This window comes from Oreochromis aureus, linkage group 2, assembly GCF_013358895.1.
Source record: "Oreochromis aureus strain Israel breed Guangdong linkage group 2, ZZ_aureus, whole genome shotgun sequence".
Taxonomy (NCBI): Eukaryota; Metazoa; Chordata; class Actinopteri; order Cichliformes; family Cichlidae; genus Oreochromis; species Oreochromis aureus.
In genome coordinates this window covers 15,915,628-15,941,015 of record NC_052943.1, presented here as the reverse complement: position 1 = coordinate 15,941,015, position 25,388 = coordinate 15,915,628, and the positions used below count along the sequence as shown (strand labels likewise).

At 40.6% G+C, this 25,388-nt stretch overlaps 2 protein-coding genes and 1 long non-coding RNA gene across 3 annotated transcripts; 2 read left to right on the top strand and 1 right to left on the bottom strand.

Moving 5' to 3' along the window:
• The first annotated feature begins 206 nt into the window (after positions 1-206).
• On the top strand, positions 207-14,427 carry atl3 (atlastin 3). Its single transcript, XM_031746489.2, has 14 exons — positions 207-361; positions 2,735-2,958; positions 3,550-3,684; positions 4,890-4,994; positions 5,079-5,129; positions 5,474-5,530; positions 5,619-5,711; positions 5,861-5,999; positions 6,104-6,231; positions 7,144-7,200; positions 7,300-7,371; positions 7,543-7,734; positions 7,861-8,100; positions 12,276-14,427. The coding sequence occupies exons 2-14, from the start codon at positions 2,755-2,757 to the stop codon at positions 12,336-12,338; spliced, it is 1,536 nt and encodes a 511-aa protein (XP_031602349.1). The 5' UTR covers positions 207-361; positions 2,735-2,754; the 3' UTR covers positions 12,339-14,427.
• LOC120442639 lies at positions 13,222-17,337 on the bottom strand. The gene is made up of 2 exons (XR_005614832.1): positions 17,064-17,337; positions 13,222-14,483 (listed from the first exon to the last, which is right to left on the bottom strand). It is a non-coding gene; the product is annotated as an uncharacterized LOC120442639 (long non-coding RNA).
• A 112-nt stretch (positions 17,338-17,449) lies between these two features.
• cfl1 (cofilin 1) lies at positions 17,450-24,107 on the top strand. The gene is made up of 4 exons (XM_031746599.2): positions 17,450-17,594; positions 21,281-21,591; positions 21,678-21,754; positions 23,087-24,107. The coding sequence occupies exons 1-4, from the start codon at positions 17,592-17,594 to the stop codon at positions 23,197-23,199; spliced, it is 504 nt and encodes a 167-aa protein (XP_031602459.1). The 5' UTR covers positions 17,450-17,591; the 3' UTR covers positions 23,200-24,107.
• Positions 24,108-25,388: the final 1,281 nt, after the last annotated feature.

Below are 25,388 nucleotides of genomic sequence, written 5' to 3'. Positions count from 1 at the left end.
CTCTGCGCAAATCCTTAGGCTATTATTTGTATAAACGCAAAACACCCGGGACTGTTTTACATTACCTGTCTGGTAGTTCCGTATTCGTAACTTGACGGTAAAAACTACATTTCCCAGAGCTGTTAGACATTTGGCTAGTTGGGACGTGTAGTTCATAGAGATACTGGAGCGCCGGCAGAGAACCCTGTTGTAAAACTACATTTCCCTTGTGGCATTTCGCAGGCTGGAGGCAGGAAGTGTGTGGAAGTTTGTTGATGGAAAAAAGTTCTAATGGTTATTTTCATGCCAGTGTAAAAAGTTACGTTTCTCTGGTTTGGCGACTCTCAGAAGACTGTGCCGAAGCTGTTTGGAGACACCAAAGGTAACATTAAATCACTAAACAGGAGCTAAAGAGCGCAGAAGCGTTTTTAAAAGCTAGTTTTAGATGTTTTAACACTTTTTTTTAGCTAACAACGGTAACGTATGTCAGCGTTTTGCTGGTGTTTGAAAGCTTGTAGCCACACAAGAATTTAGCTGCATCCGTTAACTTGTACGTTAGCTCAGTGATTGTGAGCTGTAGTTTGTTATTTAGCTTTTCGGAGAAGTTCAGGTCGATGTCAGCACAGTTCGGCTTAGCTGTGCTCTTCGCAGAGCTGTCAGTTCAGTGCTAATATCATGTAGCTTCATCACAGATCAGTCTCGTACACTTAGTTTATCTCGTTTTTAGATTGCAAAGTGCAAGCAGATTTGGTCTGAAATGCATATTTTTTTCTGCTTGTTAGCATCGAGGTTTATGAACACAGTCACTGCAATGGTTGGTATGCTGCTCCTCACCGCCACACCTTTGAGGTAGTGAGCATTAACCGAAAGCAGGCAGCTTTCTGGGTATTATAAACTTGTATCCAGACACCTCCCTGTCTTACTCATCGCGGGAGAAGACATCCACCCTGCAAAATCAGCGACAGTGGAGTGTATTGAAACCATCAGGGGTAGCAGGGAAAGCATGCTTCAGGCAAAGCAGCGTGACACCCATAAGAGGAGCCCTCCGTCAGCTTCACACAGAGCCTGATATTGTCCCTGATGGAGGGACCGGTGCACGCCTGATTTCTGTCAGCAAGCCCAGGAAGCATAAGTGAAGTCTTAGTGAAGCTGGAGATGTCTATTGTCATCATACATTCAGCTAATGATGAATGAAGCTTTCCTAATAGTTTTCTTGTGACCAACTTGAACAAATTTTTGAATGATTTCTTCTCTGGTGATAGGCAGACATAGGCGATATTTTCTTGTTAGCTTCTCTAGTTTGTTAGCACAAATGTCATAGGATTGTATCAGCATTGCACAAATATGTTGGCTGATTTTGTAACTCAGTACATCAGGTTTTTGTGGGCAAAATCTACAAAACGAGTGCAACAAAGAGCTGAAAGGCTTTAATGCAGTTTAGGTATTATTTATTTGTAAAGACAACTGAACCACTTTCCTGGCAAAAAGGAGAAGATTAAAAAACAAACCAAAAACATACAGAGGCCCAGAATATAAAAATCAGTTTATTACTACCCTCACTGACCACTTTATTACTGAGTTGGACCTTCTTTTTGGTCCCAGAGCTGTCTTAAATCTTCTTGGCATATCAAGATGCTCGAAACATTCCTCAGAGATTTTGGTCCATGTTGACATGATGGCACCACACGGTTACTGCAGATTTGTCCGCTGCCATAATGCGAATCTCCTGATTCATCCTAAAGGTGCTCTGTTGGCTTCAATATGGTGTAGAGGCCAAATATTTGAATATAATGGACTCATTGTCATATTCAGAAAACTTCTTTGAGATTATTTGAGCATTGTGACATGCTGCATCATCCTGCTGGACGTGGCCATCAGAAGATGCATACACTGTGGTCATAAAGGGATGGGCATGGTCAGCAACAACACTCAGGAAGGCTGTGGCATTTAAACAGTGCTCAGCTGGCCCTAAGGAGGGCAGACTATGCCAAGAAGATATCCCCCACAACATTACATCACTGCCACCAGCTAGAACTGTTAATTCAAATCACAATGGATCTGTGCTTTATTGGTGTTTATGCCAAATTCTGATCCTTCCATCCAAATTTTGCTGCAGAAATTGAGACTCATCATCAGCCCCGGCAAGATTCTTGAGCCAGTGTGAATTGTAGCCCCTGTTTCCTATTTATCTGCCGCAACCGGTTGGGGTGATGGCAGGACGATAAGACAAATTTATAGATGCTCTTCTGCATACCTTTGTCCTAACAAATGCTTATTACTGATGTCTTCCTGTCATTTCCAGACAGTCTTGTTTTTCTGCTCCAGCTTCACCAAGCACATTGCTGCTTACTGAATAGTTTCTCTTTTTCAGAAGATCTTTCAAATCATCTTCTGCAAACCCTACAGATGGTTATGTGGGAAAATCAGAGTACATCAGCAGTTTCTGAAATACTAAGAACAATTTAATGTTCCAAGTAGTATGATTGTTGCTATATAATAATGTTCAGCTAAGATGCACCAATCTATTGCCCAACATATTGGAGTATATCGTGCCATATCGCATGTGGCAGTGTGTTAGTAGGTGAATTTCATCTGTTGCTTCATGAATTTTGCTCTGATTTACTGTTCAAGAATGGCATAGTATATGCTTGTTTTTTTTCTTTTTTTCAAGAAAAAAAGAAAAACATTCAATTATAAAAATTCATTATTAGTGTTGATTTTGTTTTGGTGTTTCTTTGTTTGTGATCTCGCACAGGGACCAGAACATCAAGAATAATGGGGAGCGAACCAGGCCCAGTTCAGATTGTCAATGTGTGTAAGGACGATCACTCTTTCACCTTGGAGCTCAATGCTTTGAGTCAGATCCTGCTGAACCCCAAGGTCCGAGACAAACGCGTGGTGGTGGTGTCAGTGGCCGGAGCCTTCAGGAAGGGGAAGAGCTTTCTGCTCGACTTCATGCTTCGATACATGCACAGACAGGTGAGACGTGCTGTAACCTGATCCTTCAGCGTGTCTCATCATCATATCTCTGTAAGATCAGCTAAAGTGCACTTCAGAGATCAGCTGAAGTGCACTTACAGTATCAGATGCTGGACTCTCATTGTGTGAAGCTAAGCTTCAGAGCAGGGTGCTAGAGATAGATTTTTGTCCTAAAGGTGTGATAACCTGTAGAATTAGTCCTGGTGTATGGATTGCATGAGGACAGATGTGCCCCTCCCTGCTCTAACATGTGAACTAACTAGTTTACTGACTAGGAGTAAATGAGAATTTTGCCATGACCACTAAGGAGTAGAGTCTGTGAATGCCCTCTCTTAATTTCATTACTTTTATTCATTACTTTTACCATAGTGCCACCATCTGGCCTCACAACATGACTATTATGACATCTTTCAGTCACTGAACACTTTACACTCCACTGGGTACTTATTTGTTATGTAAATTATACAAAACAATTGGGATCTCCATTCATAATTCAGGGTATGGCTGAGTGAATAGCACTGAAGCTTTACCTGAAGGCCTCGGCTTTGCTGTGATGGGGGTTTAAAAGTGAAGTTTGCATTTCTGTGTTAGGACGAGGAGAAATGGATGGGTAACGATAACGAGCCTCTGACCGGGTTTTCTTGGAGAGGAGGGTCAGAACCGGAAACATCAGGCATCCAGCTGTGGAGCGAAGTTTTCCTTGTCCAAAAGAGCGATGGTGAAGAGGTACTCTAACATTTATGTGTGATTATTTGTTTTAAGAGAGTAAACATGTAAGCACTCAGATTTACTAATGGAATTCATATTGAAATATTGAGCTGATGTTCATTCATTGTTTTAGTTTTTCAGTGCCATAGTAATTTCTGGTCTCAGCCTTTCCTCTAACCTTTAGTCTGTGCTTATTACTTTATTACTCTAGCTGTAAAGGAATAAACGACATTTTGTAGGTTTGTATTTTATATTATTAAAAAGTGATGATTAAGTAACAAAGGTTTATAAATGCAGTGGACAGATCCCTGCATGCTGCAAGTGTCACTGCTACAAAGAGATGAGCTGGTTTCTGTTAGCCTCCAGCAAAGTTTAGAAGCAATCTTCTAAATTTAGACCAAGCGGTTCATCTGCCTACAGGCGTCTTTAGCTGCTTTTTCTGAAGGCAATTGTTCTGGGAGGATTTTTTTTCCCTAACTGTCAAAACAGGTAATCTGGTGACTTTCTTATTGTCATTTTATTAATGTAAAAAAAATTGAGTTAAAGAAATTCTGCTTCTCTAAGATGGACTTTTATACCCTTGATGACCTTGACCTCAAGGTTAGAGGTCAGACATCCGTAAGCTGTATAATCATGTTTTGTTTCTAAATTCCTTGCATTCCTCATTTCTGCGTGTGGTGTCAGAGTATTTCAGTCATATCACAGATGAGTATAAAAGTTGAATGAATGAAAGCAAGGTTGGACGGTGGTTCAGATGCAGTGACTCATTAATACACGCATTTCAAACCTGTTTTAGAAATGTTTTTATGTCTAATTTCTCATCCATCGCCATATTTGGTCAGGTTACTGTGAAAGATCCCCTCAGTGTTATTTGTAAATTATTATTACTGCTAACTAGCTTGTCCAAAACCTTTTCATTCTATGTTTCACTTCTATCTGGCTCACTGCCCAGGTCCTCAATATCATGCAGAGTCTCTTATCTTGCAGTCAGATGCCCTCTAACTCCACTGTGTTGAACTGCGATGGTATTTCTGCTCTCTGAACCGCTGCAAGCTGAACCAGCAGCTGGTGGAGAACTGCTTCATATGCCACTGCACTGAGCTTGATGAGGTTTCAGAGCGAAACTGGAGGCAGTCTAAAATCTGAAATCTGAGCACATGTCATAGCATGTGATTCCTACATTTACCCCATGTGGCGTATCTTCTCCCTCTCTGCTGCTGCAGGTGGCTGTGGTGTTGATGGACACTCAGGGAGCGTTTGACGACCAGTCCACTGTGAAGGACTGTGCCACCATCTTTGCCCTCAGCACTATGACCAGCTCCATACAGGTGACGATCTGCTCTGAGCATCACTAAATCAGTATTTTCTTGATACTGTTGTAAAGTGTGCCAACATGTTTTTGTCTTGTTTAGATCTACAATCTCTCACAGAACATCCAGGAGGACGACCTGCAGCAGTTACAGGTCAGTTTGGATTGGTGTTTGGAAAATCCCACCAAAGATTTTAAGCTCCATACGATTAAAACTAGTTAATGTTTAGACTTAGACTCTCACACATAATACTTTCCACGTGGTGCTGGCTCTGATATTGTATTAATTCATTCACAGCAGCTACTTTAAGGAGTCAACTTTTAAACAGTTTTGTTTGGTCTACTCTGTTATGCTCATGTGTTTTATTTCATACTTGAAGTTTTTTCTGCATCTGATAGAAGTAATTTCACTGCCTAACATCAGTCATGCGCCACATTTTTGAATTTCACTGTTAATTTTCCATTATGGGCGTCGCCTCCTCCTCTTTCTCCTTGTAGCTGTTCACCGAGTATGGTCGTCTCGCCATGGATGAGATCTTTCAGAAGCCCTTTCAGGTATCAGAAACAAAGACAGTCAGTGATCTGTGTTTTTTGTTTTTTTTTTGTTCTCTTGTTCTCTAACACGTTCTCTCTCCTCCTGCAGTCTTTGATGTTTCTGATCAGGGACTGGAGCTTTCCCTACGAGTACAGCTATGGGTTCAAAGGCGGGAATCAATTCCTGGATAAACGGTTACAGGTACCAGCCACGTGTTGATGATTTGGCAGAGTATCATAAATGCACTGTGGCTGTGAATTTTTATGTAACTGATCTGAAATGATGAGTTTCAGCAGTGCTTGTTTGTTTTTTATTTGTTTGCTTGGTTGGTTGTTTTTTTTTTTTTTTAGGTTAAGGAGGCTCAACACGAGGAGCTGCAAACAGTCAGGGAGCACATTCGTTCATGCTTCACCAACATATCCTGCTTCCTCTTACCTCACCCTGGTTTAAAAGTTGCCACCAGTCCTGCCTTTAAGGGACAGCTCTGTGGTAAGGTCCTCAGGTTTTTGTGATATTTTTAGTTGGATGGCCTTCAGCAGAGTGCACTCCTGAGTTTAGATTTTTGTTTTTAATTTATTGTTATTTATTGTCAGATGTGGGTCCTGAGTTCAGAGACCAGCTGAAGATTTTGATTCCCAAACTGCTGCATCCAGACCGTCTGGTGGAGAAAGAAATAAATGGAAACAAAGTCACATGCAGCGGCCTGCTCGAGTTTTTCAAGGTGAGATCACAATCAGATATTTACAGGCCTTTTTCTTTTAGTTCATTGGCTAGAAATGTTAAACATTTGCTTTACTTTACCTGCTCTGAAGTTTTCTCTTTCTCTGAGTATAAAGAAGCTCATTTTGAAGCTGTTCACCTGAGCTAGAGACAGGGTTTAAAAAAGAAACAATGGGGGGGGGGCAATGGAAAACATGCCTTAGCCCACTTCCTTTAAAATTTGCCAGATGTTTTGAGTCTACTGCCATCCTGTGTCTATTACTGTTTATAGATCACAGTGAAAAGGCACAAAATCCTCATGTTTTTTGTAACTAAATATTAGTCTATGATTTTACGGTTCAAACAACTCGTCTACTTCTAGAAACTTTCCTTCTGCTTTGCAGTTGTAGAAATAGAAACGTGTCTTGCCAGTTAGCAGGAATCTCAACAATGGCTCTGGGCAGGTTTCAAGCTACCAAGATCAAGTATGTAAGGAAGTAAGTAGTAAGGAAATCCACCAACCCATCTTATTCCAGTTACCCAGTTCAGGGTTGCGGAGGGTGCTGGAGCCTGTCCCCACTGAGGGGAGAAAGCCATAATTGTGATTTCAAGAGCCACCAGGATATTTAAAAAAAAAAAAAAGCTCAAATTAAGTTTTATTAAACTTTTTCCTTGTATGTTACATTTACACCAACACAGTCAGCATCTGTGGCTCATCTCACAGGCACAAAGTGCACCTCCATCTTGCCGGTATCTGTGGAACAGATGTGTGTGTGATTGGATTATATGGTTATATGGTATATGATTATATGGTTCCTGGTTAAGCTGTTACAAAGTAGATGATTGTCTCTCTAGACAGCTGCTGTCTTGGATTTCTCTACCCAGAGTTCTCCAAATCTGTGTCTGAACAGTCCTTTCTGTTTTGTGTCACCAGGTTTATATCAAGATTTATCAGGGGGAAGGCCTACCGCAGCCAAAGACTATGCTCATGGTACGTATACTGTTTATGCCAGTTTGACCAGGCACTTAGTTTTGCTCTTGAGTAGGTCACTCTTTATCATCTTTACCATGTGTGTGTCTGTCTCACCAGGCCACAGCAGAGGCCAATAACTTGGCAGCTGTGGCGTCAGCCAAAGACCAGTATTACAGGAACATGGAGAAGGTGAGTTCATGTTAATCTCTGTGGTGATCCCTGATTTTTATCATTCCCATTAGTCACTACCTTAAAGTGCTTGTTGCCTCAGTAATCTACAGAGTAAAGGGGGTTACATTTATCGGCTGTAATGTTGAATTTGAAACACCCTCCCTCTCTATGATTCTGTATTTTACTAAGGTGTGTGGAGGAGACCTGCCTTATGTTTCTCCAGAGTCCCTGGAAGAGAAACATCAGTTTTTCTTCCGGGAGGCTCTTCATGTCTTTGCATCCACCAAGAAGATGGGCGGACAGGAGTTTTGTAACCGTTACCAGGAGAAACTGGAAAAGGAGCTATTGGAAATGTGGGAGTCATACCAGAAGCACAACGAGGTAAAGAGTGGTTTGTTTTACCCTCTTTTATTATCTAAGTATAAAAATCAATTAATGAACATGGGCACACATGATTTAATTTCAGTTTTGTTCCTAATCACTTGCTCTTTCTCTTTGTTTTCAAAGTCCAAAAACCTCTTCAGCGCCTTCCGAACTCCAGCTGTGCTCTTTGTCCTGGTGTGCCTCCTCTACGTGCTCTCTGGCTTGCTTCTTTTTATCGGCCTGTCCACCTTCGCCATGTTGTGTGACTGCACTCTTGGTGCGGTCATGGTGGCCATGCTGACGTGGGCCTTTATCCGCTACTCGGGTCGGTACCGAAATGTGGGAGGAGCCATCGACCAGGCTGCCGGCGTCGTTCTGGAGCAGGTGAGAATAAAGGAAGAGAGGCATTTGTGTCTCAAAGCTCTCATTGCTGGATTCTGTTTTAGTGTAATGCACCAGTTACAGCCACTAGAGGGAGCACTTGGTGTTGTAGAGCAACAAAACCACCAATCACAGGATTACAAATAAAAAGTCTGGTTCTCTATATAAAATCGGCTTATACAACACATTTGAATAGTGTGAATTATTACTTTAGTGTTAGTTAAGAGGTTTAAGTGTCTGAGCAGATAGCTTTGTCCTATGTTAAGTTTAAATGCTTCACTGACAGTATGCGTGTGATAGGGATCTGGGGAAAGTTTACAAACTGGTTAAAGCAGTTGTGCCCGAGGAGTTTTCCTGAGCCTAGATAAAGTGTGTTCAAACCTTTTCAGAGTTAACTTGAAAAACTTCAGCAACGAGGACACTAAGTGGACCTCACTCACTAAGCTGATCTTGAAAAGTGTTGGCAACGTGAAATCTGAAAGTTTGAAATGCCTGTAAAAGTAGAAGTTACTTTCAGCTGCTTGCTTATTAACAAGGGGGTCTGTACGGGTAGCGCTGCATTTTTGATTTGTCAGGTTTTTATGCTGGAGAAACTTCCTGACACAACCCCGAAGGGGATTTGTGTCTTCTTCTGGGATTAAACCGGAGGTCTCTTTGCTTGTTAGGCTAAAGCGATGCTGTGTGTTTCATGTTGGTTAATGACATCAGAATCATCAGGCAGTTATGCAGCTGTTTAAAAGTGCTGCAGCAAGTCGGCTGTCCACTAGGGCTGGGATTCGTCACTGATTTCTAGAATCGATTTGATTCGGATTCACAAGGTCCCAATTAGATTCAATCCATGATTTGATTTGATTTGATTTGATTTGATTCGATTTGATTTGAATCTGGGAAATTTTGCCTCAGACAGTCAGAAATATTATAATTCTGATCATTTATCAGTACATATCCATATTTTTATATCTGTAAAAAGAAAGCTGGCACCTGTGAGACTTCATCAGAGGTGTAAGCATCACAGCAGATGTTTGTGTTTGTGTCAAAGTAACTGAGCCTAAAACACTGAAGAACATGAAGGAGATTTTCCTGGCCTGGCTTTTTATAGCAGATAACCACCTTAAAAATATTCGGCAGTAGAACAAAAATGGAAGAAAACCATGAATCAACAGACAAACATTACCTGATGCTGCTGAAGTGAAGCAGAGCAAAGGTTTGCAGATGTTTAATTAGAGACTCAGCTAAGCGTTTTGCAATTTCGCATAATTTTAAAAAGTTTCTTCAGTATTGAACAGCAGAAATTAGGCTTTCTTGTTGGAAGTCATTTAAATTTAAAAAAAAAAGCGACTGTGCTGTAAACAACAGTAGACTGGTGCGTAATAAGCAAGTGAATAATGAAGAAAACATTGATTTTTAGAACTGTTCTTGAAGTACACTGAGAGAGAGAGAGAGAGCTCTGCAGGAAGTGTGATTTTTATCGTGATGGAAGCAAAACAGCAAAAGTAAGAGGGAATTCATGACGATCTTTATGTGAAGCGAAATGTGGAGCTTATTTTGGGTCTTCTTTTGCTGCTGGTTCAATCAATTTTGGTTGGAGAGAGATAAAACCTGCAGCTTCAGAATCTGGCGCAAAAAAAGTGGTAAACGCAAAGTGCGGACCCGCCAACGCATCAGAATCTGTAAGCTGTCGGCTTTCAGCCCCAACGGCGTGTCCGTGTACAGACCTAAAAATAATTCGATATCACGTTATTCAAGCTAGAATTGATTTTAATCGGAAAATCGATAATCAAAAACCACCCCTACTGTCCACTCTCATAAAGGAGGTGGTGAAGAAAGGAAAAACATTCAGACAATGTATTTAAAAAATGACATAGAATCAGAATCATCAGGCATCATTTTTCTACAAAAATGATAAATTCCTTAAAAAAGAATATGGGACCTCACAGGTGTGACTACATGAAAATCACAGGGTAATTATGTGAGCTGCTAGAAAGCTGACAGCCTCAAGTTGTTAAACTGAGTGTATAAACGACTCTGCTTCATTAGTTGATAATCACCAAAAAGCTGTGAATTTTTTTCCCTTGCCCTCTAAACCTCTCCCGTGGTTAAATATTATAGTCACATTTCTAACTCAAGGCTGATAAATTGCAAAAAAATGTCTATTTCTTATTTTTAACCACGTGAGAAAGCAAAATTGTTTGTATTTGATACAAACTGCACACAAATGTGACTGACCTATGGAGATAGCTGCATGTGTTTTCTGGTTTCTCCACGAAGACATTAACATCGTTGGCTTTGGTTGTTCACCAGGCATGAATTGTGAGAGGAGAAGTTTAAACGCTTCCCATTTTCTTGCCTTCATTCACCTGGCTGGTGGCACCATGAAGTGGATATCCAGCCCACTGGACTCTAGCCTGTGGCTCTTCTGAGGGACTTCAAGCCAAGAGACATAATTGTTTTTTAGGTTATCCTGGGTCAGCTACATGGTCTCCTTTCAGAATACCTCACCTGGGGGGCATCCTAGTCAGATACCCGAACCACCTCAACCTGCTGTGTAGGAGTAGCAGCTCTGCTCTGACTGAGCTGCTCATCTCTAAAGCAGAACCCAGACACCCTTCAGAGCAGGGATGTCAAAACTCATTTTATCATGGGTTGCATACAGCCCATTTTGATATGAAGTGGGACAGACCAGCAAAACTCCTTTTCTATTAGTTTAAAGACATTTAACTAGACATTTAATCCTATTTAATATAAGAAAAAGAAGTGCATTTTCAGCAGCACATCACAGTTTTTTTTAATGGTAAAGAATTGCTGCTGCAGTAAATGAAAGTAATCTGTCAGTGTGAATAAATAAAAATGTATATTTACAGATTACATGTGTAACTATATGTACACATGTAATCTGTAAAATTACAAAAGTTCTGGTAGCTCTCTGCCCAGAGAGGGGGGCAGATCCCTTATCAGTTGGAAAAGCTGCGAAATTTATATAAATTAATGCTATCCTATAGTTGTTTCAAAGCCATCAGTGGGCCAGATATGAGTCTTTGCCTGCCCAATTCTGGCCCCCAGGCCTTATGTTGACACCCATGCTCCAGAGGAAGCTAATTTCCGCTGCTCATATCTGTGATCTCATTCTTTCCGTCCCTACCCTCATGGCCATAGGTGAGTTAGATCTACTAGTATATGGACAGCGTTGCGTTCACGCCTTTACCACAGCAGACCAGTATGACGTGGACATGAATGTCAGAAAGCCTAACACTGGGGACACCAATGGGGGAGGGGAGTGGACAGGGGTGCTACACCCCTGTTTCCTGCACCCTACCCGGTGTAGGGGTGGGATGTTGTTTCAGAGGGTGCATCCACTCACCCGCACTTTAGAGGGGGGATGCGTATGTGTCATTGTGTCACCGGTGTGTGGGTGTGTGTGTGAATGATTGGCCTGCATGTTTGTTTATATAAGTGTACACGGTCAGTTTGTCTGTGTGTTTTTGTATAACTAAGCCTGAGCCAATAGAGTCTATAGAGCTCATCTTGGAGCAGTCCAACACTGAGCTGCTGTGTGGGGCGGGCATGTCTGAAGCTGCTGAGCCATCTGACGAGCAGCTGAAGCTGAAGGAGTATATTTGTTATCACATTGTGGTCCAACTGTATAACACATGCCAGTTTTCACCAGTTATTTGCAGACTGTGTTGGAGCTTGATGGCCTACATACAGCAGAGTTATCAGGGCTTGTTTTCTGAAAGTGGCTCGACTGTTACTTCTTGTAACGGAGCTGATAAGAGAGGTGAGACTGAACCATGACCATGCAGTAAATGTGTGACCCACGAAGCCTCAACAATGAGCTACTGAAGGCCAGTTTGATGGTGCTCTTTGTGGATTATTGTAATGCTTTCACAAAAATTTGTTGCTGATAAATGGTGATTATTAAGAACACATAAAAATAAAAATGTATGATGTATGTATCCAACATGAAAAAGGACTGAAACAGAAAATGAAAGTGTTCCAGCCCTCAGAGGCTGTCTGAAGTCCATTCTCGAATCTTGAGTTCACTTTCCTTACAAGTTCCTCGACCGTGCCATCGCTGGCAGAGTTTAAAAACAGTGATGGATACAGCAACCAGAACTGAAGTCAGTGAACACTCCAAACACTCGCATCAGCTCTCTCTCTCCTGTTCTTTCTCCTTTCAGGCCACTGTTATGCTGAACAAGTCGAGAGGGACAAGCATGGTGGACCACAAGAAAACCCGTTAAAAGACCTCCAAGCTCTCTTCATAATCCAATGCAAACGGCACCCACAGCAAGCACACAGTCAGCACCCAAAGCCTTATCATGCCACCCAAGCTCAACAACACTGACACGGGGTAGCAAGATGATGCCACTTCACCAGCATCTCTATTATGCATAATATTCTGCCTGTCAAAGGTTCTGTTATTCTCTGAGGCAGGGACGTAAACTGTATTTTATGTCTTAAATTGACACTGCCATTACTTTACAAGTTTACAATTGGTCTTAATAGACAAGTCAATGTTTACCTTAAACCTAAAAACACTTTTATTTTCTACTTCAAGCTTAATGCATCTTCATTGGCTGTATGTTGCTCAGACAGGGTTTCTGCGGTGTATCTTTTAATAGTTTCCTAAAATGCTAGCTTTAAAGCGTATACATTTATTCAGGTTTCTGTGAGGTTTTCTGCGTTTTCGCTCATTGACTTTAAAACATTCCAGCTTGTTTGTAGATTGGCTTCATATTTTAATATAAACTAGCATTTCTTGGGAGGCTGAATGGCACTTCTTTGAGGGGAGAATAAACACAGTTTTTTGCTCTACACAGCACAGCATGGAGCCTGTATGTAATGTGAGATTCACTTGTTTGTTCTTTTATGGAAATATGCCATCCTTTGTTTATCCGAGTACTAAATAATAGACCACATGGAATATACACTCCATAAAAAATTCCAAAGGAAAGACAGTATTAGAATGCTGATAAGTGTTGATTGACCAAATAAACTGCTTTAATTATGTTAAGAGTCAGCGCTAATGTCAAATTGTAATGATGTCAAAAATCAGTGAGTTTAAGCGATAATACAGTCCAAAGCATGGGATAGGATACAGGATAATTCCGTCTCTTTAAAGACATTTAAACATGCTAGTAAATTAATTTAAGACATACGTGAAACTAATGACAAGCAAAATGTTTGCATAGAACAAAAAAAACAGGAGAAATGAGCAGAAAATTGTAGCACAGCTGTTATCCTGAATTTTTGTACAAGTGTTTCATTTTTCAGAGGGCTGCAACACTTGGACTTGGAGATTATAATCATGTAACATATGGCATTGTTAGTTATGCTTTCCCCTCAAATGATCTTGTGATGTTTTAAGTGATGGGTAATGGTCTATACTGTCAGCAGAAAGATAACATGGTGACACCCCACCCTATTCAAAAGCCCCACTTTTAAAATAGCTGTAACTAAAGTGGATATTTAAACTGCTTCGCATTAATTTGTTCTATTAAAAAAAAAACAATTTAAACATTTGTTAAGTTGTGTGAGGTAAAACTTGGATTTATCTGCCTCCCGGTTCAGCTCAAAACTACCGTTTCAAATGACAGACTTTTACTGCGAAAGAAAAATAATCAATATGGGCTAACTTGATTCTTACATCCTTGTTTGCATGCAGCCAGTTAACCATTTAATCTTTAGCAAATCAACAAGTTATACTGAGGAATAAAAAGCTGGACCACTCAGTGGATTTATTGTATTTTAGTTTGTTTTTGTGGGGCCAAGCAGGCACTGCTCCGGCCAGCTCAGAGTAAATCAGGTAGTGGATTAAAGGACGATGATTATTTGTAGCTATGCCCTACATCTCTAAATATGTAACGTGCATGATAACGTGAAGATGGCTCCTGTAACTATGCAGCAGTATGCACTTTAATAACTAATACTAAAAAAAAACCAAAAAAACCAAAAAGCTGTACAATGATGCTTTATTCTCACAGTGATTCCATATTACTCTTAATGATACAAATCCACATAGTAAAGGGCCAAAAATTCCCAAATTGAATATGATATTGAATATTTGTGATTTTTGACCATCATTTTGCACTTTCCATTTCTGTCTCTTTCCACGAGAGGAGGGAACTGTTTAAATTGTTTTTTAAAAAAAGCAGTTATTATTGCACTTCCCCTCCTCTTTGGTGCTTTTTGTACACAGCTTGTTTCAAAGGCGAGCAAATGCATGCAACGCTGCAGCCCCAGCTAATGCAGTCATCTCTTGCAGGTATATGGTGGCTTTAACTTGAGAAGTGCTGTTTTATAGAGAATAAACAGGAGCCTCAAACTGTTGATCCAGCGTTTCTGGTCTGTTCATTTCTCTGCTGTTTCCACCAGCAGGCTTACCTCTGTGAATAAGCAAATCAGCACAGTTACAAAAATACTACTTATGCAAAGCTCTTACATCACCATTGCATTTGATGTAACTGCGCAGCCAAAGAATTGATTGCCACAGATTGCGTTTGAATTTTTGAATGATATTGGATTAGATCAAATCACATTAAACTCTGTTGTCATCGTGCAACGAGAGCCAAGCAAAATGCTGTTCATAAAACTACATAGTGCAAGCAGTACTCAAGTGAATGTAGGTCTTATAAACACAGATTATTGCACAAATGAACAAAACACTGATAAAGAGAAAGTGTAATATGACAGGATACATGTGTGTTTACAGTACAAATAATCAAGCAGTTTACATTATGTAATATTCAGTCCAATGAATGAGTAATGCACATAAACAATGAGTCAATACAGTATGTCATGTAACATGTAAAGTATATGTACTAGTAATACAAAGTGGGTACTATGCGGTAGGTATGTAGCTACAATATGAACAATAATAAATTGTAGGCTACTGTATGAGTTATTGTAGCTGTCTCCATTAATCTGTGTTGCATCTTTGTCCAACAAACTAACTGTATTTTTTATAGCTTTCCCTCTGTACCCCACCACCGTGGATTTTAAATCAATCAATATAGGATTGGATTTTAGACTTTAATTCAGGATATTTATCTGAAGTGTTGCATTAACTGGTTAGAAATTACAACACTTTTTATACACAGTCCCCTGTTTTCCGAAATTTGAAATTGGACAGTTGACTGACAATTATTTTCATGGCCAGGTGAGACCTGGTCCCTCTTATTACATCACAAATGAAGCAAACAATGTGTGAACCTGATTCAGTGTGTGAAATTTATATTTTACAGCTTTGGCTTTAATTTTAAATATGGGGACCAAGGAGATGTCAGTACAGGTGAAGGAGGCTGGAAAGACCACACAAGAAAATTTAAGTGCATGATGACAGAATTGTTTCCATGCTTCAGAAAAACACCTTCACACCATCGAACCAAGTCAGGAACACTCTCAAGCAGGTAAGTGTATCATTGTCAAGGTCTAAATTCAAGCCACACCTTCATGAATGGAAATGCAGAGGCTTTGGAACAATGTACCAGATTAGACTTTGCCAACACATGGGCAGATAAAACCAAGATTAACTTGTACCCGAATTTGTATTATTACAGGACAGTCTAGGCAATGAGACAACAGTTTTTTTCTGTAATTTTACCCATTTATTTCTTACAAATTAAGTCCAAAGACTCCCACTGACAGATTTATTTCATTAATTTGAACTTACTACTAGAAACAGCACTCTAATGTGTAGTTAAAATTCTTTACACTGACAGAAAGGGGAGTTTAGATGGTCTGGCCCACTTGAAATGTGGCCCATAATGTAAAATGAGTTTGACATCCCTGGCCTAGGCCCTTAGAAAGCAGGGATCTTATAATAAGTTTTACTTGCAGATAAGATAAAAATTCTTAATCCTTTCAAGAGTTTTACTCCCCACATAAAGGGAAAGATATTCCACTAATGGCCACGCATTTCTGTAGCACTTTAACATCACATGAGAATAATTATGTTGTATTTAAAATATATCAAATTTTCCTCCTGGAACCATTCCCAGCTGGTAGTAAATGAGATGCCTAAAATTATAAGCAATATAGTCCTCTTTAAGTGAAAGCCTTACTTCTTTTATATATTAATAGAAAGCATTAACCCACCAGTGAGGGAACTCGGGATGTATACAAGCCATAAGAAAGGACAGCTTTGTTGACATTTGTTTCATTTTAATGACTTAGATCCACAGTGATAAAGGAAACACTGTCCACCTCTTTGCTGCCCTCTCTTGTAGTCTTTAATGTATATATAGTGTTGTTCTTTTTTCTAACAATGAATGAAAGGCCATGACACCATCTTTGTTTTTATTCCGCGTAATGAATGTAGGTCATTTTGCAAGCAGCGTGTTTACATAGCATCACCGTAACTCGACCCATATTACGCATAAGTCTGCGTGCACGAACTGAAATTTTAGCCTCATTTCACACCCTGTATACATGCACGGACTCTGCTATCCGCCTCACGTGTCATTCTCGTCACTCATGTTCCACGCTGGCTTCGTTCTGCCTGAACATCTGCCCCTTATCCTCTCCTCTCTCCCTAACTGCGTGCCGACGCCGTCCGTACAAAAACTCCGCTACAGCGAATTTCGGGTCCCTTGTTTCCTTATATGGTGATGAGCGTCGCAGCCTGGCCCCTCCCTCAAACTGTGAGCGAGGCGCGTGCACTAACCGCCGCCGCCGCCGCCGCTCACCGTTCGCTTCCATATTTGGAAGTGAGTTCAACAAAAACCGCAAGGAGGGGAGGGCAGGGGAGAGGAGAAGAGAGAGGATGGATGATGAAGATTTTCCTCCCACTCTGGAAACCCGCTCCGCGTCCGGCTGGGAGATGAATGTCGGTCATTAACAGCGACAGACTGGTCTCACCTATCAAACACCCCTCACGCGGTTTATGTAATAATTATCACGGCTTTTAAAGGGCAGTTAAAAATGGCAACTGGAATAAACGCTGCAGTCGTGCTATTTTTACTCACCATAAAGTGCCACTGAAGGTTAAATAGGCCTCACTAGCCAAGATTTGTAGGTTTTTCCACATTCTAAGAAAAACACATATTCCCATAATGCACTCTGTTATCGGTTTGGTATGTTTGATTTGTTCACGTACACTTGCCGCCACCACCCTAATGAAATATACATACATCAGATGGCAATGGGAAAATTGTGAAACGATACATATTATATATTTAAAAAAATATTATATATTTAAAAATGAGTTGAAAATTAAACCAGCCACTTAGTGCCTGGTTAGTGCCTGGTTTCATTTTGCGTGGATTAGATTCGAGGCCCTCTCTGTGTTATCGTCATGTTTGTTAATGACCAGTAAGCACAACAGCCGGACTACCGCGGTTAACAGACATTCACTCCCGCTCGTGCACTTTGGTGTAGCCGGGGCCGCGCTTAAGGGCGCGTTCACGCTTCGCATCCAGTGTTTGTGAGCAAGAGCGACGATTCAATCGCCCATTCAATTTCTACCAGACGCAGACGAATCCAGAGCTACAGCTATGGTAGGTTTAACACAGCCTTTTCGTACTTTTGTATTATTTATGCATTCTCGACGGGGTTTTTTTGCCTAATAATGATTCAGTTTAAGCCCGCGGGGAGTTTTAACTGGGAATTAACGGAGTTTAATTTGTAGGTGTTTTAGCATCACTCGAGCCGGCTGTATGCCGCAGGAGCCTGTGCTAGCGCTTGGCTAGGCTGGGGAGCTGACTAGGAAACTGGATTGGTAATAATGCCGTAACGCAGTGTAGTCTGTCAGTGTTCGCATTCAGTGAACTTTCCGAGCGGCAATTTTCACACGATGGAGATAACAGACTAGGTTAATCACTAACGATTCTTTTAAGTAAAAGCCACTGGCGCCATTTCGTTTATCTCCAAGTGTTTCGCCGACAAAAAGCCGCTTTATCGAGGGGCCCCTGTCTGAGTTAACGTCCGCACCGTTGCCATGACACTGCTCCGGTGTTTCCACTGCATCATGTTTCAGTTATTTCACCTGTGCTCGCCCGTGTTCCCGCATCACAGGGCTGCGGCGCTGGCAGGTGCAGCAGCACCAGTGCCTCCGGGGCTGCCCGGCTAGCAGTATTGTTAGCCGGACTAGCTGCGTTACAGTGCAGCCAGAAATGACACCCATTATGGCGCTAGCTGAGATTTTCTTCTTCTTTGTCTGTACACGGCTCCCATACTGACGCTGTTTTAAGTGCTGGTGCACTCGTAAAGCATTATTATTATTTCTGTTATTATATTATCCCACAGTGAGGGCAAAAGCACAAACCGCATGATTGTGTTGGAGGAATGCCGTGAGAATAAATGTGCGATTTGACAGACGAGCGGTCCTTTTGAGAGCAGTTTTGCCTTATATAGCAAGCTAGCGTTCACATGTGCGTGTGCTGCATTCATGGCCCCACCCTGAATTTGGTGCAAAGACCATTTTGTTTGGGGCTGTATTTTTTATGTCTCAGCAGTTAGATTGGACCTATTGCAAGGCCCCCCCCCCGGTAGCTTTACTCCGTTTCTTTACGGAGGAACCGCATCTTTGACCGGATTATTACCGATATGAAACGCCAATTTGGCAGCGTTAGGGGCTTGCTAGAGGCTAGCGGGGCCGCTGTGTCTTCACGTTCGGCGCTGCGCATCTTTTATTTTGCGTTGCGCATCTAATTCATACAGCTGTTTACTCACGCGGGTCGGGGTGAAAATAAACAGATGTCTGTTCATTCATTCATACGTGAAACAATAGAGAAGCAGGAATAGTTTCCCCCCCATCGCCCCCAAAGGGAAAAATAATGTTTATCTAAGTACTATCGCCATTTTCCTCGCTATCCTCACAGACGTGCACTAAATCACCCTGAGAGTCTAGATATAAGCCTGCCGTGGCCTTCCAGTGAAATTGTCCTGCATCATAAATGTGAGAGGCCTGTAATCTTAAAAAGGAAGACTTGGACTGTGACTCCTTTGTACTGATTCAGTTGAACCTTGGCGTCAGTGATTAGCATTAGATAAGATTAGAGCTGGGTCTGAGCGCAGTCATAACGATTCCTCATCAAAAAAACCTAGTACCATCTCTTTTTATTATTATTTAACAGTTGCAAGCCATGTTTGGTGGTTGTAGCCCTTGTCCCTTCCTTCGAGGAAGAATGCAGTGAGATGACTGTGCTTTCTCATGTGCAAAAAAGTGTGTAAACTTGACTAAATTGCAAAGGCACGGAGAAATGGTGCAGTACCAGTCTTACTTTCTTAATTAAGTAGGGCTGCTCACTGGTTAATTATTACTCTGGAATTCTCGTTATCTTACAGGCCTTTAACGCCCTGAGCAAACATACAATGTCTGCCCCGGGCTGCTTCCCCAGTTTTCCGTGTTTCCTGCCCCATTATTTCCTTTTCATTGTTGTCTTTTTTTTTTTTCTCTCCCATTGCTGGGGGATCTGTTTTTTTCCTTTCCTGTAAGTGGCCTTAAACAGAGTCAGAAGACATGACTGTGACAGTGAGCTTGGGTAGCCTGTGTTATACATTTCAACAGAAGCTTCATTGTTCATGACTAAGGCCGACGCTGAAATGCTCAAATCCTGACCACACCCTCACCCACGTGGTCATCTTTATAGCAGAGATGCCTGTTGCGTGGAGAAAGGCCGAAGCTCGGTAATGTTTTATAACTCCTCGTCCAGTCATAGTCACAGAAGTGTAGACACACCTGTTAGCTGAACTTACGGGGTTTTTTTATGTTCAGTGTGGACTTTGGACAGTCTAGACTGGAAATAATGAAAACAAATAATGAAAACAAATAATGAAAACAAAATGGCAGACTGCAGTCTGCCGTTTTGTTTTCATTATTTCCTTGTTATATATTATTAAGGAAATCGTGTTTTTATGACAAAATCATCAGTGTTTATTTAATTGAAACTCATGAAAACATTCCGATTTGTTTTATCCAGCCCACATCTGGTAATCACCACATCTTTTGTGCATTCAAGCCTCCTCATCAGTCACTGGGAGTGTTCCTGCTCTCTCTCTCTGTGTGACGGTCACATGCCACCCTCTCAGGCCATTCTTCAGCCTAACGATGTCTGTATTTACTGTAGTTGTCACGTCTGGCCTGTTGAGACCACAGCCTTGCGTTGACCAAGCAGTGACTATAGAAAAGTGACAAAAACCCACCCTTTTGTTTGACTCCAGCTTAAAATACATTCAGTTCCTGTGCATCTCCTGCCAAGTTAAACAGTTATTATAAAAATATACCATCACCTTTTATAGTAAATGCAGAGGGGCTGAAAAGGTTTTTTTTGAAGAAAAGAAATTGCAGCAGACCCGAAGCCATTTCTGCTTGGTTTGTATCAGGGAGGACACAATTATAATAAAAATGAACATCAGTATTTTACATGCCAAAATGTTCATGGCATTGTTTTTTGAAAAAACTCGTGCAAAGGAATGATTAATGATTCCAGTGATGGGCGAAGAAACAGGTTTGGGAACCTTGTTTGAACTTTAATTCTCTATTGGATGTTTCTCCAATCTGAATAACATATTTGTGTAAACTACGTAGTGTTTGGCTTGTTATGTTCTGAATGATCAAAAAGTTTTTTAGTTAATTGTAAACAATTAAAATAAAAAGTATACTTTAAAAAAAACATTAAAGCTACCTTAAGTGATGTATATGAACTTGGAACACTAAACAAAATGAAAAACAAATTTAGAGGAAATGCCTTTTTGGTTTTTAGTATTAGTTAGTTTGGTAAAACATTGTTATTACAGCTTTCCTAATGAGATAATATCCTGGATAACCTGTTTCTCTGTCAGATCCGCCTCTTGCTTTTCGCATCTGGTTTCAAAAGATGGTGATGGCAAAGACACTTAGTTCAAGGCTTCATAACAAGCCTTCATAAACTAGTGGATGACATCAGTGGCTGCGTCAATCTTTTATTCTGTGGATAATACTCACATTTGAAAAGTTAAAGGCATTTTTTGCAGACTTGTTGATGAGTAGAAGCATTAGTCAGTTCACATTAATAACATTTTGTTCTTAATTTTGGAACTTAATGAACTAGTGGCTCCATATTTTGTCAATTATGAGTTATATACTGCACTGAAGCTATTCAGGCATGTTAGGGAATTACTTGAATTTTGAAGAGTTGCTATAGGGCAGCTGTCGTGATGTTGATATGTGAGACTCTGTATTAACACGTGGTTCGATCCTTAGGCCTCCGGTGTGAAAGTCACAGATGAAGTCATCACGGTCTTCAATGACATGAAGGTGCGTAAGGCTCAGCCAAACGAGGACGAGAAGAAGAAGAGGAAGAAGGCCATCCTGTTCTGCCTGAGCAAGGACCTGAAGAACATTGTTCTGGACGACGGCAAAGAGATCCTCGTGGGCGACTTGGGAACCACCGTGCAGGACCCATACCAGCACTTTGTGAAGATGCTGCCCCCAAACGATTGCCGCTACGCTCTGTATGACGCCACCTACGAGACCAAAGAAACAAAGAAGGAGGACCTCGTCTTTATCTTCTGGTAAAAGCAACCGTTATTGCACATTTAAAAGTTTTTGAGCTTCATTAAATTGACATTAGAGTTAAATTGTTTTCCTTACGTCACAGGGCTCCAGATAGTGCTCCTTTGAAGAGTAAGATGATCTATGCCAGCTCAAAAGATGCCATCAAGAGGAAATTTGAAGGTGAGTGTCTGGTTGTGATCAGAGAATCATCAGAAACAAGTATTCACACTTGATCTTGAACCACACTTAAACCTGAATTATGTAAACGCTCTCGAGACAACACAACAGAGGGTATCACCTGACTCTGCTGTCACCCTCAGCTCACAAAGGATGAATGCATCTTTGAGTTAATTGTTTTAGCCCCAACTTATAACACTTGTTATAAGTTGGGGCTCGTTAATATTATAAGCGACGAGCCCCCCGTCCCCAGTATCAGAATCAGAATACTTTATTAATCCATAGGGAAATTATGTATTGGATGTTGTTGCTCATAGATGCGATGGGTGGATCCTTTAAGTATGGCCACATGTGTGAGCTTAAAGATGAAAATAAGATTTTTGGTGAGTAGAGACGCTGTTGCCATTGTGGTGTTTAGTGAGGGCGGACATAACGGTGAAACCCAACACTGCACAAGACTTATGATTGTCATTTTATTAGCCAATGAGCTTTCTGATTCTAATAATGACCACAGGTTACATGTTTTATTAATTATCACATGAAATTAGTGGTCAAGTCTGTGTGGGATGTGTTCACTGAGGTCTCAGATAGAGGGGCACTTCCATAAAGAGGTGCCCCCTGCTGGGCTGCAGTCAACCAGAGATGGAACATGAAGTGAAACATGACTTGAAGTGTTTCTTTTGGTCAATAAGTTTGCTGATGGTGTTGCACCCACCTTTTATGTGATTTTAAACTTATCATGGTCCCTGTATTTTATTAAGGGTAAAAACAAGATTTGTGACACAAGGAGGAGCTTTGTTTGTTTTTTGCAAGCCATAAAATGTTTAAGAACCAGTGCCCTATGAGCAAATCCTTGGTGATGGTTGACATGAAGACGAAAGAAGAAAATGAAAAGAGGAGCAGAAAACACGAGAAACTAACAGGGCCAAGCTACAGGAGAGAGAAAAGACAAGAATTAATGACATGCTGTAGTGGCATCTAATAGGACTCAGTGCATCATGGGAAGTTCATCAGCAGTCTGAGTCTATAGCAGTATAAGTGAGAGTGGTTCAGGATCACCTGATACAGCTCTAACCATCAAAAAGAAAGGTTAATGCTTGATCTTATGAGCAGAGAGGAGTGTTTGTCTCCTGAACACTACTGGAATGAAGTGGATTTGAAACGCTTCCTAATGTCAGGCATTGTATGTAGGATGAGTGAATATTTTCTCCTGTTAAATCTGTTTGTCAGTGTACATTCATCAAATGAGCTCACCTGCTGATTTTTTTTTATTTTTTTTATTTATATTTTTTTAAATTTTCCCTTGATGAATAACTCTGGCTGTGTGTTTTGCAGGTATTAAGCACGAATGGCAGGTGAACGGTTTTGAAGACCTTAAAGACCGGCACACTCTGGCAGAAAAGCTCGGCGGCTCATCGGTAGTCAGTCTGGAAGGAGCTCCTTTATAAATATCCCTCCCCCTCCTCTCCGGCTTCGATCGAGGCCTTTCAGACACATCTGTCGGGTTTAGCTGTTCATTCCAGTGTGGTGTGGAGAAGGGCAAAAGCAGAACCAGCATCAATTCATGGGACTCTCGGGGAGGGATATCATGGGTGGGTTTTTGGGGTCAAGTGACAGTTTTAAAAACGACAACAACAAAAATAAAAAAAACACGAATCAGACTGTCATTCCAGTTCATGCAACGTAAAGATTATGAACAAAACACAAAGGAAAACATTAAGATACAACTGAAGAAGGAAAATGATGGCGATGATTAAAACTTAAGTACACACAGTTCATGTTTAAGGACAGGGTTTCGTTCTTTCCAGGTTCCATTTGACTGACTGCAGAGAAAGAGACAGTCAGCAAACCTTCTACTTTCCCAACCACTGAATCCTGACAGATAATTGTTCCAACTACATTTTTTTTTTTTTTTTTTTTTTTTTGCCAAACTTCTAGTTAAGTTTTGTAAGTGTGTATAGTTGAGTAGGTGTAGTAATGAACTAATTCATTCGATTACAGGAGCTGTATAAAAACACTCTGGGGGAACACGGTTAAATATTTTCTTTGTTTTGTTATTCCATTGTTTCTTTTTTTTTTTCTTTTTCTTTTTTTTTGAAAGGTTCCAAAACTTGAGCAATTCCTTTATATTTCCAGTTCCGGGTGAGAAAAAAACATGACATTTGATGTAGTGAACAGACATTCCTTGTACTCGTTAAAACCAGGATTTCCTCAATTTAAAAACTTTGGTGTTATGAAGGTCTGATGGGGAGCGATGTGTATATGAAGGACCAGTGGTCAGAGTTTAGACTGAATACTGAATGGTGGATGTTTTGTATCGTCTCCTTATCTCTAATAAAAAGCACTAAACTACTGACTCGTGCTGCTCTTCAGTTTGTTTACTCTCAGCAGTGTTTTGGCTTTTTGATGATGCGTGCCACAGAATTATTTTTAGTAGCTACATGGTCATGGGGGACCAGTATTTAAAGCACAACCTGCATGTCCAGTCCAAGAAAATCCATATCATTTGGCATGAAAGTGTCCTGTGTTCATTTAATGTACTGAACAATGTTTCTTGATGAAATATTCATGTTGAAAATCTTTACTGACATATTGCCAGCAAAACGACAGCTGGTGAAAACCAAAATAAACCCACTGAGGGCTGAAAAGTTTTAGAAATCGGAGTTAAAACTGGCTTCAAAACTTAAAACTTAATTTACAACCTGATATTAAGTTTAGTCAAATGTTGACTATATTTGCTTGACTAATTGACGGCCTTGGTCTAATAAGAAAAATTCATTCTACATCCCCCAGTTCCAAAAAAAAATGGCATGCTGTAAAATGAAAATTAAAGAAAACCTAATGCAATGATTTGCAACTCCTAAACACAAAGTTTATTCACAAAAGAACACAGGAAAGATTCCAGCTCCAAATGTTTTCCGTTGGTGGTAGAATGACTGGTTCTTACATAGCGCTTTTCTACTCAAAGCACTTTATGTAACTTGTGTCATTCACCCACACACACCCGTAAGTGCTTTCTATCTAATATTCACACACCGATGAATGCAGAGAGCAACTTGGGGTTATCTTGCAGACTGGAGCAGCCAGGTATCAAAATGGCAACCTGCCAATTAACAGATGACCTGCTCTACCTCCTGAGCTTCAGCCACTTCCTGGGCTGCAGGTCAGTTCAGCACCCGGACTGCTGTGAAGCCATACTGTTGTAATAGAAGCAGTATGTGATTTAGCAATGTCTTGCTGAAATATGCAAGCTTTCACTGAAGCTCCATCATGCAAAGATGAAGCAATGTATGCTTCCATCTAGATGATGTATGGAATATACAGGGAGTGCAGAATTATTAGGCAAGTTGTATTTTTGAGGAATAATTTTATTATTGAACAACAACCATGTTCTCAATGAACCCAAAAAACTCATTAATATCAAAGCTGAATGTTTTTGGAAGTAGTTTTTAAGTTTGTTTTTAGTTTTAGCTATTTTAGGGGATATCTGTGTGTGCAGGTGACTATTACTGTGCATAATTATTAGGCAACTTAACAAAAACAAATATATACCCATTTCAATTATTTATTTTACCAGTGAAACCAATATAACATCTCCACATTCACAAATATACATTTCTGACATTCAAAACCAAAC